Below are 17,638 nucleotides of genomic sequence, written 5' to 3'. Positions count from 1 at the left end.
GCTTCCATCGGGGTACCGGTTTGAATCACAATTTGCTATGTGATCGCACGCCACAACCCGTAACTCCGGAACCGGAAGTCGGTTGGGGATAAAATTTAATAGCCATTTACGGGGACGCAACATCTTTCATTTGAGACTAAGTTTGGTTGATTCGGTCTAGCCACCTCCGAGAAACCGATGTGACTGTTAGTCTGAATTTGGATACTTCCGCCGGGGCTTCCGGAACCGATGATGGTGGCCAATGTGACCAAAGACACTTTGAATGGCTGTTAATGACCTAGTACTACAAATCGAAGCAGTTGTGGTCACATTTTGGAAAATTTTTCACCATTATACATTCATTGCAGAATTTCTTAAAATCGACGTTTTCTGCGTGATCGTACTCATCACCCTGTAATTCCGGAACCGGAAGTCGGATACATTAGAAATTCAATAGCAGCCTATGGGAACGTTGCACCTTTCATTTGGGACTAAGTTTGTAAAAATCGGTTCATCCATCTCTGAGAAAAGTGAGTGAGATTGTGTTCGCGTACACACACACAGACGCACATACACACACACATACATACACACACACACATACATACACACACAGACATTTGCCGAACTCGACGAACTGAATCGAATGGTATATGTCACTCGGCCCTCCGGGCCTCCGTTAAAAAGTCGGTTTTCAGAGCAATTGCAATACCTTTCTATTGAGAAAGGCAAAAAAGTGTTCCCTCGTAATTCCACCATCCCGAGCTCGGAAATAACTATGTGTGCGCGCGCGTGTGAAATAGTGCCACCTTAAGCGAACCCACCGTCCGTTGATGACCTCGCGAGTGTCGGAAAATCGTGGTATGGCCGTCAAAAACACCACTGTGATCGTGGTGCGATTAGTGAACCCGTCCCTCAAGCCACCCCGGAATTCTCAGAAGAAGAGTACCGTGAGTGCCCGAGCGTGATTGCGTGCTCGGAGAGAATAGCGGTCCACGTCCAATGGCAGTTAACCTCTCTAAAGAGCTAGTTTAGGCAGCCCTCGAGAGAGTCAAAGGTGAATCTGCATGCTCATAGGTAAGCGAACCCTAACTTACAAAATCTTCCGCTGTTGAAACTGGCCGACTCTTCACCGCAGTAAAAAAAGAATTCACGTTGAGCAAGCTGAATATATTTCACTTAGTATAACTATAAAGCGGTAATGAAGTGGACAAACAACTTTGGTGACAGGTAAAAGAGAAGTGAGACAAATTTTATTCGGTGACTACATGGATCCTACTAAGCTGTTATCACAATCAAGCTAGTATTTGTGGGTTCTCATGATCTGCTCGAAACTAGTAGTCTACCGCTAAAGGGTTCGGCAAGCTGTGCTCTAACATCTTACACCGTACTTAACATCGTCGCCACCTTGAAATAAGTATTTCAAATTTTTAACCTTACATTTAAATCACAAGGAGTAATAAATTAAAACTAGAAACGATTGCAGCACACTACATTCCATCCGACGTCCACTTTCTTATTGCTCCCAGCCCACAGTAGATTTGGTTTACTCTTCTGCTTACGTGCTGCACACAAATGGGTTGTTTCAATTATCCGTGTGAATTGATACTGCAACGCGAGCCTTCACTGTTCTCGTTGGGTTTGCTCACTGCGGATGCGATTGGTTTGTTATTGATTTCGATGACATCACTTTGTTTGTTTCGATTGGTGTTCGACAAATGTGCAGTTTCAATCGGCAGCAAACATATTTTGGTTATCGGTCGTCTGATGATACCGCGAGCGGTGCGAAGATCCACCACTCTAGTTAGTTTGTCTGGCCCCGGATGTAACGCAACGATACGTGCGAGCGGCCATTTGATTGGAACCAGAAACTCGTCCATAACAACAACAAGGCGACCGGGCTGGATTTCGTAATTTGGACTAGAAACGCAACTGTCCTTCTGGAGCTCCTGCAGGTATTCGCTCTGCCAATGCTGCCAAAATTGTTGATGAATACGTTGCAGTCTTTGGAAATGATCCAGTCTGTTAATTGGCAAATTTCTTATGTCTGGCTCAGGGACAGCATGAAGTGTAGAGCCTACCACGAAATGTGCAGTTGTAAGACAGGCTAGATCATTGGGATCTTCTGTCAATGGAACTAGTGGACGCGAGTTTATACTGCCTTCGATTTGTGTGAGGACAGTGGAAAGGTCCTCAAAGGATGAGTGCGAACTTCCTAATTGCCGATAAAGTTGCTTTTTGCCACCTTGACGGCAGCCTCCCATAACCCTCCAAAGTGTGGCGCTTTTGGGGGGTTCAGATGCCAGGTTATACCTTCATCACTGCACCACGAAGTGACCTTTTATCAAGCAGCATTTGTTGAATCTCCTCCGTTTTACCACCTTCAACATTTTTTCTGTTGTCCGTGTACATATGCGCCGGCCTGCCGCGTCGCGAAGCAAATCGTTTGAGAGCCGACAATAAAGATTGTGTCGACAAGTCTCCTACCAGCTCGATGTGCACCGCTTTAGTGCAGAAACATATAAACAGGCACACATACGCCTTCGAAGCAGCTGCACGTTTATGAACCGGCTTTAAGTACAGAGGTCCGGCATAATCGATACCGGTGGTGTTAAAGGGCCGACTCGCCGTAATCCGCGCCATTGGCTTCTGTCAGGTTTGTTGATTCACGGGAACGGGATCGGCTCGGGCGCATCGGTAACAATTTCGTATTACACTACGAACTAATCTTCGACCATGCACTGGCCAATATTGCTCCCTCATGGCCGCGAGAGTTAAACGGCCGCCACCGTGAATTAGTGCTAAATGAAAATGTTTAGAAAGCTTCTGTGCGAGAGGGGAAAACTCGGGATTATGGAAGGGTGCTTTTTGATGTATGGCTGGTCTGACAATCTCAAACTTCCCCCAACACGTAGGATTCCTTCAGGATCTATAAATGGTGAAAGTTTGCGTATGTGCGTTTGTTTAGAAACTGGTTTTTGTTGCTTCAAGTCGTGTATTTCCTCTTTGAACTCGTCGGCTTGGGCCAATCTAACTAGGGTGTCTTTTGCAAGAGATTTCAATGGCGCTAAGTGTTTGATTGGAAGATGAAGACATTGACTGCCCACGAATTTTGCTTCGGACATTATGGACAAACCGCAGGCAGTAAGCCGTAACATGTATCAGGCAGATGTAGGACGAATATCGAGAAAATATTGGGTTTACAGCAGACTTAGAGCTCGCGAGTGCTAGAGTTATACGACGGCGTTCTTCTCCGTCTTGTGGGTACTCTGGAACTGTAGTTTTTGACCATTGATTTTCTTGTAGAGCCATCCATACTGGACCATGCCTCCAGGCTGTGCATGCCAGAAACTCGTCGACTTCCATACCACGGGAAATCATATCGGCAGGGTTTTGGATACCCGCAACGTGATTCCAAAATACACCGCGTGTAGCAACCTGAATTTGCGACATCCTATTGGCAACGAAGGTTTGCCACGTGTTTGGCGGAGCTTTGATCCATTGAAGCGCAACCATTGAATCGGACCAAAAATATGATGTGGTTACGTTGATTTCAAGTGCTTCGATTATTTGCGTATGCAATTTTGCTGCCAAATCTGCAGCACATAATCAGGAATCAGTAGCGTCTGGCTCAAATGGCACGTTCACCAAGTTGATCGGAGATTTGTGCCTTGCCATGATCTGCTTTTCATCATTTTCCTGATGGGAAGGATTAGGGAAGTGGTAAGGTTAGGGGAAAGGAAAAAGAAAATAACGACACAGAATAATTAAAACAGAACGATCTGCAGGTTCTACAATAGCAGAAATAAAACTTCCAACCCCCGGAGGGATTCAGAGTTTTTATTGAAACAGTGAGAGGATATATCAACACCCCCGAGAGGGTATTAACAGGTTCCCAATTATAGTCGAATAAAATTTAACAAATCAACAATCAACACCCACAGCGGGATATTGTAGTTTATATTCGGTTCTATCCGATTTAGGTTTAAACGTTTTAACTATGACTTTTTGAAAGCCATAATTAAGTTTAAACTTTTGTTTTTCCAAGAGATCCATTGAACGGTCGTCAACTTGGTTCTCAGAACCTCCCAACAAATTACCCGTGACCCAGGATTTTTAAAATTTAGTCTGGCCAAAACATCGGTAACCTGTAGGCATTCTTTGGCTTCCCAAGGAATGTACAGGAACACCCTGTTCTGATGAAGACTATATTCTTCGAAAACGAATCGAAATTCCCCAGCCTTTTCGTTTATCGCCTACAGTTTCTGTTTCAGCCAGACGCGGCTTTGTTCGTTATCCGGAGAAAACCAAACGATGCCGTATCTAAGCCCGAACCCACTAAAACTAGGGATAAAAGAATCTGGAGGGATAGAGAAATGGCAACTATGAGAAATCATTTTTTAGCGCGACAGAAAAGTGTCCTTTTTCTAACCTTACTTGTACTCGATCAGAACGGGTGCGCGATGGCTCCGTTCCACGTGCACGAGCATTGTTCGACAAGGCATTCTTGCGGTTGCGTTTCTTTCGTTGATTTTTATCAACATTTTTGCCGTTATTCTCGGACTTTGAAGGAGTGTCTTTCCTGCTGCCCTCAGTGTTATCAGCTGACAATGTAGGAATTGACACTAGTTCCGCAAAAAAAATTTCAAATTAGGATTCAAAAACTTAAGAATTAAAAGTTTAAAACATTAAAAATTCATAAATTTCAATATTTAAAAATTTAATAATTTAAGAAATTTTAAATTTAAAAATTCAAAAATTTTAAAATGTGAACATTTAAAAAAAAAATCAGAAATTTAAAAAGTTAATAGTTTAATAATTTAAAAATTTAAACGCTTCAAATCTTGAAAATTTAAGCATTCAAAAATTTAAAAATTTAAGCATTCAAAAATTTAAAAATTTGTGAACATTTGATCAGAAATTTAAAAATTTAAGAAAAAATATTTAAAAGTTTAAAAATTCAAGAATTTGAAAATATAATAATGTAAGGAATTTTTGAATCCATCATTTTAAATTTTTTTGAGTATTAAAATTTTTAAAAGTTTCAATTTCTGGTATTACGAGCTGTTGAATTTTGGAAATTTTCAATTTATTTGCGTATTTTTGAATATTTGTATTCAGAGTTGTTGAATTTTTAAGCTCTTTGATTATAAATTTTTGAGTTTTTGGTTTTTTTTTGGAAATTTTGCTTTTTCTAAATTTTTATCTCTTGAATTTTTGTACTTTTTATCAATTTGTATTTTTGTATATATAAATTTTTTGTTTTCTTGGACTTTTGCATTTTCGTATCTTTTATATTTTTGTAATTATTAACACGTAATTTTGTTTTTGTATTTGTGTACTTTACCATTTTGTATTATGGTATTCTCGCATTTTTGTAATTTTGTATTTTTGTATTTCTATATTTTTGTATGTTTGTGTTTTCGTATGTTTCTATTTTTGCATTTTTGTATTTTGGTATTTTTATATTTTTGTATATTAGTGAATTTGTACTTTTGTATTCTTGCATTTTTGTATTTTCAAATTTTCGTATTGTTGTATTTTTGCATTATTGAATTTTTTTATTGCTGTATTTTTGTATTTGTATATTTTTGGATTTAGAGTTTTTGTATTTTTGCGTTCAAGTATTTTTGGATTTCTGTATTTTTGTATTTATGTATTTTTAATTTTTGCATTCTTGTGTTTTAGTTTTCTGCATTGTTGTATTTTTGAATTTTTACATTTTTGTATTTTGCATTTTTATTTCGAAGAAATTTCAGAAATTTAATTCGTATTTCCTTTAATGTCCTTAAAATTCATGAAACGTCGAGATTTTATGCTACACCGAACAAAATGTTTTTAAGAAAAATAGACTTTTTGGGACTGCTGATTTCGCACCTTTTTGCTTTTCTTATATAGAAAGGTTATGCAATCGGTCGGAATTTCGACCTATTAAACGAGGCTAGCAGGGCCGAGTCTCTTATACCATTCGATTCAGTTCGAGATAGCAAAATGTCTGCGTGTGTGTATATATGTGTGTGTCAAATAATTTAACTCAATTTTCTCAGAGATGGCTAAACCGATTTACATAAACTTAGTTTCAAATAAACGGTACAATGCTCCCATAAGCTGCTATATAAATTTTAGTTGATCCGACTTCCGGTTCCGGAGTTACGAATTGAAGAGTACGGTCACACAGCAAATTCCCTTATAAACTGGTAACACCATGATGCCCGAATGATATAATACATATTCAAATAGGTTCAACATTACTTGGATTTGCGGTTCTATATCAATAACCACTCAAAGTAGTTTTGACCACATTGGCCACCTATGATGATTATTGATGCCCCCGGGGAGCTCGCCAAGTTCCTAAGCTAATATCCCCCTATTTTCCAGCGAACTCTTAACCGATTTTTACAAGCTTGATTTCAAATTAAAGACATAATACTTCCATTGAATTTCATTCAGTCCTGATTTTTGGTTCCGGAGTTACAGTTTGGTTATTGCGGTTACAAAGGAATTTCTCATATAAACCGGTACAATCGTAACACCTCATAGTTTAAAAATCTATTGAAATGAACATCAAAATACTTCGATTCGCTGGCCTGAATTCTCGGAATATATTGTCCACTATCGATAATTCCGGAAGTCCCGGGTTCCGGACATATTTCAGAACTAAAGCCACTTCGGTGATGACTGAACCAATTTTCACTAACCTTGTCTCAAATGGAAGGCATAGTATGAAGTTGGCTGTTGCACCCCCCCCCCTCTACCCCTCCTTCCTCTCACACCCCTTTCCAACTCTCTTACCTTCACCCCCTCCCCCTCTCTTTGACCAACCTCACACCCGCATTCCCTTCACCCCAAATATGATAGGTTTTTCCTAACGCATCCTTCCCTCCCACTAATTATGCCCCTACCCTTTCCCACCACTGCGCACTTCAAAATATGTTAAAGTGAAGACAACATTGAACTCGCGCTGTTAAGCTAATTAAATATTATATTTTTGTTTGTCTCAAGTGTGTCAGCGTCGACATGTTGCTCATGAGGTTCGTAGCAGTCGTGCACTCATATATCACGGTGTATTTATTAGAACAATTTTATGCAAAAAAAAGATGGGTGGGTAATGTCTGCGACATAACCGGAGAGATGTAGAATACATAAGGAACACGTTCTTCAAATATGTTGATACTCATTAGGATTTTCGGACAAAAGCTGATTTGGGCGAGGAATATTTCAAATTATTCTTTACAAAAATGATGGTGGTCCTGAAAAGGACCGGTTTTGTTGGCGTTGTTGGCCTTGGTGAGGGAGATGGCTAACGATGAAATTAATTGTTAGCATGAGGAAGTCGCGTAGTACTGCCCAATGGAAGAACAGATAATAATTGATTCCTGAAAATCAATTTTTCTTTATTCATGTAAATTATACATACTTACAAATCTAACAGAAGATTCCTGATCATATTTCTGAATCATTAGTGCGAACATTGTGTAATTTGGTTAAGTACAATGAAAGTTACAAACTTTCCAAACTCGACCTTCTGTTCATTCAGAAATATTGAAATGGGGTGTCGTGGTCACAATAAAAAAAGATGGGTGGGTAATGTCTGTCATATAACCGGAGCGTCGTGATTTCAATTCGAGACGTTAATTTAAATCTAATAATATTCAACAGAATCACGTTTGAATAGGAAATTTTCAAATAATTCTCTATGGTAATAATGGTGGTTCTGAAAAGAACCTTTGGTATCGGCGTTGGTGTTGATGGTGATGCGCTGGATCGTTGGATATTTTTGGCATGATAGTTACGTGCCTGGCGAACTGTTTTGTAGCCTCGAACAAAACGACAAGACTGGCTTCTTCGGGTACCATTACGGCTGAACTTTATAAGCTTAGCTCGACTTTGAAATCCTGCACAATCTCACGAATCAGACACTGGTAGGGCCATTTTGTTTGCTACTAGCACGGAGCTGCACAAAAAATCATTTAATGCAGTTAGTTCACGGGGGCTGCCAAAAAGCTTGAATAGAAGCATACGACTTCAACGTTTCTCTTAAACACATGCAACAACACATTCGTTTTGGTAATACTGATAATAACAGTAGAAAGGAATGGAAAAGCAGTGCACGAAACGAGCGAGAGGATAATTTAAATTTTTGTTCCGTGTGCAAGCTACTTCTTTCCACCCAACGTATTATGTTGCTTGTTGAAAATTTGCTACACACCTTAAAATAAAAGTTTCAGTTTAACTCTCACTAGAACACAATTGATTGGTCCTGAAAAGAACCGTTGCTTTTATTGTAATTTACGCCCACTCCCACAAACCGACCAAGTAGGCATCAGTGGCTTCATTACGGCTGAGTTTTGTAAGCGTAGCTCGACTTTGAAGTAATACACAACCTTACGAACCAGACGCTGGAATGTTAGCCAGCGGATTAGTTGCTCCGTTGCCCTTTAGTTGGGGCGAAATACTAGCATGGCGACAGTTCCTGATCGGTAGTTGGTTGCGATGGGCCACCAGTAGCTGGGGCACTTTTGCGGACCGTCATCATCGCCAACTGCTTTCCTCCGGTGGACTGGCTGCTTGCTAGTGCTTGAACGAATACGAATGATGAGAAAAACCGACCGACCTATATTCATATATGAAAACACGAGAAAGCACTACTATCGCTCTCCCGCTCGTTTTCGTGCCATTCCTGTGCCTTTCCTTTCCGTTCAGCTACCAATACTAGCATAACCAAAACGAATATTCTGTCTTTCCATCGCCTTCAATCTAGTGGCCAGTGCTAGCAAACTTGCATGTTCAGTTTTTCAATAACAACATTCCAACAATATTTTCAAAGAATGTTGCAGATTTGAAAAGAAGGAAGGAGAAGATTTTCACAAATTTAAATTCTTTTGTTTTATTTGTTAGCGCTGATAAAGGCTATTTAGTTTGCTACTAGCAAGGAGCTGCACAAACAAATCGATTTATGCAGTTAATCAACGGAGGCTGCCAAAAAGTTCGAATAAAAGCATGCGACTAGTGTACTTTGCATGTTCTATATTTTATCAATACTAGAGAGGATCAATAAAATAATTCAAATTGTTATAGCGACATGCAATTGTGGCAACACTGGCCATGAGATGGTGGGGGAACACGCACATTCGTTTTAGTTATGATGGTAGTAGCAGCAGAAAGGAATGGAAAAGCAGTGCACGAAAACGAGCGAGAGAAGATAATTTAAATTCTCTTTCTTTCTTTCCACACATCGTATTTCTTATATTGCTTTCTGAAAATTATTTGTTATACACCATAAAATGTAAATTTCAGTTGAACTCTTATTAGAACACAATTAATTGGTCCTGTAAAGAACCGTTTATTGTTTTATTGCGGGAGCATAATTCAGACGCACTCCCCGCGGACACGGTGAGCTAGAAAGCACTATTTTGCATTCTCGAACAAACCGACCAAGTAGGCATCGTTGGCTTCTCGGGGCATCATTACGACTGAGCTTTGTAAGCGTAGCTTGACTTTGCAGTCCTGTACAATCTCACGACCCAGACGCTGGAACGATAGCCTACTCTGTTGCCCTTTAGTTGGGGCGAAATTCTTGCAGGGCGACAGTTCCGATGAGTCACCAGTAGCTGGGGCACTTTTTCCGTCCGTCGCTATTGCCAACTGCTTTCCTTCGGTGGACTGGCTGCTTGCTAGTGCTTGAACGAATACGAATGATGAGAAAAACCGAACGACCAATATTCATATACGAGAAAGCACTACTATTTCTCTCTCGCTCGTTTTCGTGCCATTCCTGCGCCTTTCCTTTCCATTCGGCTACCAATACTAACATAACCAAAACGAATATTCTGTCTTTCCATCGCCTTCAATCTAGTGGCCAGTGCTAGCAAACTTGCATGTTCAGTTTTTCAATAACAACATTCAAACAATATTTTCAAAGAATGTTGCAGATTTGAAAAGAAGGAAGGAAAAGATTTTCACAAATTTAAATTCTTTCGTGTTATTTGTTAGCGCTGATAAAGGCTATTTAGTTTGTTACTAGCAAGGAGCTGCACAAACAAATCGATTTATGCAGTTAATCAACGGAGGCTGCCAAAAAGTTCGAATAAAAGCATGCGACTAGTGTACTTTGCACGTTCTATATTTTATCAATACTAGAGAGGATCAATAAAATAATTCAAATTGTAATAGCGACATGCAATTGTGGCAACACTGGTCATGAGATGGTGGGGGAACACGCACATTCGTTTTAGTTATGATGGTAGTAGCAGCAGAAAGGAATGGAAAAGCAGTGCACGAAAACGAGCGAGAGGATAATTTAAATTCTCTTTCTTTCTTTCCACACATCGTATTTCTTATATTGCTTTCTGAAAATTATTTGTTATACACCATAAAATGTAAATTTCAGTTTAACTCTTATTAGAACACAATTAATTGGTCCTGTAAAGAACCGTTTATTGTTTTATTACGGGAGCATAATTCAGACGCACTCCCCGCGGACACGGTGAGCTAGAAAGCACTATTTTGCATTCTCGAACAAACCGACCAAGTAGGCATCCTTGGCTTCTCGGGGCATCATTACGACTGAGCTTTGTAAGCGTAGCTCGACTTTGCAGTCCTGCACAATCTCACGACCCAGACGCTGGAACGATAGCCTACTCTGTTGCCCTTTAGTTGGGGCGAAATTCTTGCAGGGCGACAGTTCCTGATCGGGTTGCGATGAGTCACCAGTAGCTGGGGCACTTTTTCCGCCGTCGTCATCGCCGACTGCTTTTCGTCGGTGGACTGGCTGCTTGCTAGTGCTTGAACGAATACGAATGATGAGAAAAACCGACCGACAGATATTTATATAATCGCGCTAATATGCACTACTATCGCTTTCTCCCTCGTTCTCGTGCCGTGCATGAGCCTTTCCTTTCCGTCCGGCTTCTAATGGCCTAACCAAAGGAATATGCCGTCTTTCCCCCACCAAGTGCTCTCGTCAAGCAACCCAATGCGAATAACCATACGAACAAACATATAGTGGACCTATATATAAACTTTTCATTATTTTATTGTTCGGTTGGTCTACCATAACGACGGCTCTGTGCGGGATGGGCTGAAAATTTTCACTTTTCCGAGTCGTTTTCGAAAGATTTTTCAAAACACATTTTTTTGTTATTAGTACATGTTATACATACTTCAAATTTTAATACAGCATAGAGGAACATATTTGCAACAAATTGGCCTAAAAATCAAATCATTCTGTTAAGTATGATAAAAGTTATTAACGTTCAAAATCTGACGCGGCGCCGCAGCCGATATTTTGAAACGGGACCCCTATATTGAAACCTTAAATGTATTCTACATTAAAATTCAGCATCTCTGAAACTTCGGAATATGAAAGAATGGGCTTTCCCCTTTCATTTGAAACAAAGATCAAAATAATCCGTCGGGGGGTCCAGAGCAACTTTTTTTTAAGTTTTTTTCGTAACAATATAGGTGTTACTACTGGAGATAATTCATATTTCTGTCTCTAGATGGTGCTTTATACATTCGAACAACACTAAAAGTGAGAATTTAATAGAAAATTTAATTATCTACAACTTTGTTGACCACTAAAAATTGATCTGAAATCATCCGGAAAAGTTGTTTAAGATTTTAACAAAGTTATATCTAAGATAGTTTCACACGAGGCCTAGTGGTTTGGAAATATGTTTTCTCGCACTTATTATATTACAAAAAAAAATAATTGGGTTTAGTGGCATGAAAATATTAGACGGGATTCATTACGTTGACAATTCTAATTGAACTTCTGAAAATTAGGATGTTTGACAGAGTCAGAAAACTATTTGTGCTTTTGGTTTGTAATCTTTCCCGATAGGTTCGAAGGGACTACCATTAATCGGAAGGTATTGCTTGGTTACAAGGGTTTGCTTACATTTATGTTTTGTTACACGGGTGTTTTAGAAAAGACCAAACGTTGTATAATTTAGGTTATGATCGCTTAGTCAGCTATTAAAATTCCGTTCAAGACGAAATGTTGGGACACACCGTTTCTAATTTAACGCAAACCACAGTAGTAACTGTCCAAATTAGTGGTTACTGTGAAATGATTTATTCAAATTTTCTCCGCAAAGCATATTGTGGCAGTTGGATTTTACGGCCATCAATCAATTATTACAAAATTGATTCTAAATTATGGATATGTATTACTTTTGAAAACAAAATATGATTTGAGTACAACAATAACCTTAGAAGTCCTCGAATATATCCAAAAAAAATTATCTTGATCCAAAAACTCAAAGTTTTTTGTCCACTGTTTGTCACATTAAGTTAATTTTGAAAACGGATAATCAGTGTTTTTAACCAAGCGTTGCAATGAAATCCACGAAATATTGCAATAGTGCGTTAAAAGTTTCATTGAGTTTGTTCAAATATAATGGTCGAAGTTCAGGACAAGTCAATTTTATACGAAGATGCTAACAGAGTAGGAGATTCATGTAAGAATAGTTATCAATCATCCCTGAGAATAATCGAAAAAATGAAAAAGAAGGCATACATAATTGAAAAGGCTGTTTTTGCGGGAGAAATCACTTACCATCATGAAAAAGAATATTAATATCATACTAGTTTGGTCAACACTTATCAAAAACTTCTCATCCTAAAAATATGAATGGTGCTCTGTATCAGGGAATTATAATTTTCAGCTAAAAGATGACTTTCCAAGCTCTCAAATTCCGCTGAATTCACTATATAACTAAACACAACTATTTGGCAAATAAAAAAAGTGCTTGTGAATTAACAAACCACTAGGTCTTCTGTGAAACTAACTTAGACTTAGAATTCGTTAAAATATTAAACTACTTTTCGGGATAATTTCAAATCGGTTTTTAGTTGGTAAAAAAGTTGTAGACAATTAAATTATCTATCAAATTCTCACTTTTAGTGTTGTTCGAATGTCTAAAGCACCATCTAGGGACATAAATATGAACTAGTTTCATTGTAAAATCTATGTTTTCACGTAAAAATACTTCAAAAAAAGTTGCTCTAGACCCCCCGATGGATTATTTTGATTTTGGTTTCAAATGAAAGGGGAAAGCCCATTCTTTCATATCCTGAAGTTTCAGAGATGCTGAATTTTTTTGCATAAAGTTGTTAAAAAAAGACACCGTGATATACTTACCAAGTGTAATAAGAATGTAATAGCCATTTCCTCAATGTTATACTGAACGTAACCAGCATTGGTAAATGAGAAAGACACAATTACACCACTAGGTGGATTAAAACAGGTTTTATTGCATTTTTGTGTTTTCCTATTTTTGTATTATTATATTTTTGTGTTTTCGTACTTTTCTATTTTTAAATGTTGTATTTCTGTATTTCTACCTTTCCGAATTATTGCATTTTTGTTATTAAATTTTAGTAATTTTGTATTGTTGGATTGTTGTATTTCTGTATTTGAATATTTTTGTATTTTTAGCATTTTTGTACTTTTTGTATTTTTGTACTTTTTGTATTTTTGTATCCATGCATTTTTATATTTTTTGTGTTTATGGATTCTTGTATTTTTGAAATTTTTATGTTCTTAGAATTTTAGCATTTCTGTATTTTAGTTTGTTTGCATTATTGTGTTTTTGAATTTCTGGATTTATATATTGTTTTTTAATTTTGTATTATTGTAGTGTTGAATTTCTGAAATTTGAATTTTTGAACTTAAGAATTTTTCAATATCGGATTTTTACAAATTTTCGAGGTTTTTAATTTTAAACATTAGAATTTTCGAAATATTGAATTTTTGGTTATTGAAATTTCTAAAATTTTCATTTTCTTGAATTTTTGAATCTTTGACTTTTTGAACTTTTAAATACTCGAATTTATGAATTTATCAATTTCGGAATATTTAGTATTTTGTTATCTTGAATTTTCAATTTATTGATCCTTTGAATTTTTGCATTTATATATTTTTGTATTTTGTTTTTGTTGTATTTTAGTGTTTTTGCGTTTGTGAATTTTTGTGTTGTTGTTGCGTTGAATTGCAGAAGTTTTTAATTTTAGAATACAAGAATTTTATAATTGCTGAATTCTTGATATTTTTTAATATTTGAATTTGAATTTCTGAATCACAGAATTTTTGAATTCTTTGCTCTTCGAATTTTTGAATTTTTAATAATTGAATATTGGAGTTATTGAATTTTTGAAACCAGAATTTTCAAATTTTTGCATGTTTTAATCATTGATTTTTCGAGTTTTTGAATTTCTGAACCTTTAATTTACCGGATCTTTGAACTTTTATTTCTTTTTCAATTTTTGGATTTTAAAAATCTTCGAATTCTTGAATTTTCGAATATTCGAATTTCTGAATTTTTGATGTCTTTAATTTTTTATCTTTTGAATTTGAGAATTTTGTGCTAAAAGGGCTTTTCATTTTTTTTGTATTTTTAGTGCTTTTGAATTTTAGTAATTCTGTATTTTTGATTTTTTCTTTTTGTATTTGTATTTTTATTAAGGTTGTATTAATTTGATTTGGAATTTTTGCATCATTGTATTTTAGAACTATTGAATTTGTAATATTTGAAAAACATGAATTTTTATATCATTGTGCTCCTGAATTTTTGGGTCTTACTTTTTGAACATTTCAATTTTTGAAGTTTATAATTTTTAACATTTGAATTCTTCAACTTTTCTGAATTTTTGAAGATTTGATTTTTGAATTTTAGACTTTTTTAATTATAACATTGTTTAATTTTGGAATATCCATTTTTTTTAATTTTTGTGGATGTTTGTTGTTGTTATTGGAATTCTGTAATCTCAAAATTTTTAAATTTTTGATTACAAATATCTTGAATTTTAGATATTTTTAGCAAGCAATTTATATATTTTTGTTACTTGTCCTTTTTTTAAAAAAATTTTCGCTCTCAACGTCTTGTATTTCTGATTTTTATAATGTACATAATTTATCCTGTTTTAGAATTTCGTTCAGTTTTTGAATTCACAAACTATTGAATTTATCATTCCTCAGTTGTGCTTAATAACACTAGTAACAGTGACGTAGTGCTCTTCCAGTGATGTTATGCAGCAAAGCTAGCGTTGTGTGGCTGGACCACATAGTCGCAGCGAAGGATACCAAGCTGCACAAAGCCGCTGAGGGTCCACCTGAAAAGGTGTTATCAAACCCGCCGGCGGATGTGCAAACCAACCTGTGATTCACTTATTTGTCACAGTTTATAGAGAACAATTGCGCAAAGAGTGAAGTCAAAAAAAGTCTCACTATCGTGCACAATTGGAATCCGTCTTTGTAGCAATAGCCGAACGAGTGGATCACAGATTTGATTGCACTTCCGACGGATGATTTACAAACACGTTCTCCAGCGGAAACTTGGCCTCAGCTGTGTGGCCAAGCTGCATCACACTAACTTTGCTGCATAACATCACTTGGCAGAGCATTGTATGACTGTTACTAATGTTAATAAGTACAACTAAAAAATCAAACAATTAAACAACTAGAAAATTCAAAAACTGCAGTCCAAAATTCCGAAACAAATTATGCAGAAATTATCCACACAAATCCAGAAATACAAATCTTTAAGAATTTTTTTTTTTGAGTTAACTAATATTAAATGTACTTTATACAACATTTGCAATTTTTCCTGAATAATATTTCTAAATCGATGAAAGGAGTATGAGCTGTCATTAAACGTCAAATTTTGACGTTTACAGACAGCTTATACACGTTTTATCGATTTAGAACAACTTTGAATTATTTGTTACTCTATGGGAGGCGAGATGCCCCACCCGAAGGTACCATCCGCCGGCAGGCATGCTGGCGACCGGATGGCGTGCGAACGGCAGGCAAAAGGCATGTGAATGGCGGGGCTAATATTCATAGCAAAGAACGCAGCCATCTGCCTGGTTGTTGCATCTGAGCCTGCATTTCGTTCTCCCGTCACTTGTCGGCATGTATTAAGGCGATCGATGTTGGCAGGTGGGGCATCTCGCCTCCGGTTAGGTATCCATCTGCCGTGGTAATGTGGGTGCTGTCATTTATATGGCTGCGTTCTGATCTGCGTTACACGACGATGTTAAAAAACAACAAATTCAAGTTAAAGAAAATGAGTAGCATCTTTGAGTATTGTACCGACTGGAACTAAAATTTTCTGGGAATATTTACGGCCTTCTCAGTCAATTTAGCTTGAGCAAACGAATTGTTTTTAAAACTGTCCGACGTTTCGACCATGTTTGGCGAAAAAGAAAATGAGTAAATTAGACAACATGGTGAATTGTTTTTCATTCCGATATTTTCTGGCAGTAACATAGCTTTTCTTCGTCAAATGTCTCGTCCCATAGCGTGTGAGAACAATTTTGTCAGCTTGTAGCCGATATGAACTTAGAACTTTAACTTGGTGGATAGTTGATAGGTGGCCAATGATGTACAGCATTTTGTAGTGACATAATATTCAATGCCCAAGAGAAAATAAATTGGTATACATATGCATTTTTTATTCAGTTTGAATACGCATTCGTCGAGTTTGAGGTGGTTGAACTATTGGTTATAACTGGTACCATGATAGTTATTTCTCGACAAACATATGATTACGGCTTAAAAGACAGCTGTCAAAATTCTCTTTGAAAGAAAATAGACCTTTCTCGTCTGACCTAACACCTGTTTTTCTTATTTTTAATCGAAAGATTACACATTTATAAGAACATTTCCGTAAAAATGAGATTTTTAGGAGCTATCATGATTTTTTAATGATTTTTTAAAATTTGAAATGTGCAAGAATGTTGAATAATTTTTCACCTCAGCAAGAATGGTGGGACTTAAAATGTGCGTTTGGGCAGCACTGCTTTGAATATTTTCACTTAAGTTCTTGGCAACGCGGTAAATGAAGTGGTGAATCGCAGTACAAAATTCATTAGCAATGTAAACAAACTAAAATGAACCTCTCGCTGTAGAACATGGGATGAAAATGTTTAACCTCACTTTTTTGACAGTTCGCAGAGCTTGTTTACATAGACTTGGAATTTTTTATTCGACCACAGTATGAGAAACTTGATTTGGTTCACTTTTAAATGCGAATATCTTGTATTAACAAGCTCACTAGGCTTTCATTTTTATTTGACGTCATTAGGCAATGTTCCGTTAAATTTGGCATTTGGATTTTTCTTGTCGACGATTCGTTGAAGAAAGCGATTTTATTTGTTGCGATCAATTCAACTTTTGTTTTTTTGCTGAATTACAACTTTAGCCACGAAACATTTTGATGATCACTGGTAATTGCATTGCATATGTCCTTAAAATTATATACATCGCTTCATAGGTCCGCACCAATTGCAGCCACTCCACCTCGCCGGAATCAAGTTAGCCGATGGTCCAGCCTGCGTCACACTCGGCTGTCGCTGCACGAATCGTAGCTCCCAACCAGGCACTTGGATTAATTGCTCAAATCGCAGCTACTACTGATAGTGTAGCGATCGGCTCCGTCGGTAATACCTCATCGGAATGTTCAGCGGTTCCGTTTGACAAGAGGCAGCCTCGCTAGGACAGGCGGCCCCGGTATCGGGCGAGGCAAACACTCCGGCAGGACCATGCTCGTGGGAGATCAAGCAGTTATTATCTTGTACCCAAGGCCAGGCCGAGTGTGATTCGTAACAATTACCAAATTTAGAAGTCCATATACATAATGTTCACCTGATA

At 37.2% G+C, this 17,638-nt stretch overlaps 2 protein-coding genes across 2 annotated transcripts in view; both read right to left on the bottom strand.

The window, feature by feature from the left end:
• LOC131691360 (uncharacterized) overlaps window positions 1-17,638 on the bottom strand; it is a 340,109-nt gene that overhangs the window by 243,180 nt on the left and 79,291 nt on the right. The window lies entirely within an intron of this gene.
• Window positions 1,569-2,243, bottom strand: LOC131687469 (uncharacterized). The gene has a single exon (XM_058971558.1). The coding sequence runs from the start codon at window positions 2,241-2,243 to the stop codon at window positions 1,569-1,571; it is 675 nt and encodes a 224-aa protein (XP_058827541.1).

This window comes from Topomyia yanbarensis, chromosome 3, assembly GCF_030247195.1.
Source record: "Topomyia yanbarensis strain Yona2022 chromosome 3, ASM3024719v1, whole genome shotgun sequence".
Lineage (NCBI taxonomy): Eukaryota > Metazoa > Arthropoda > Insecta > Diptera > Culicidae > Topomyia > Topomyia yanbarensis.
Note: the sequence above shows the minus strand (reverse complement) of the source record. Positions and strands in the feature narration are given on the sequence as shown.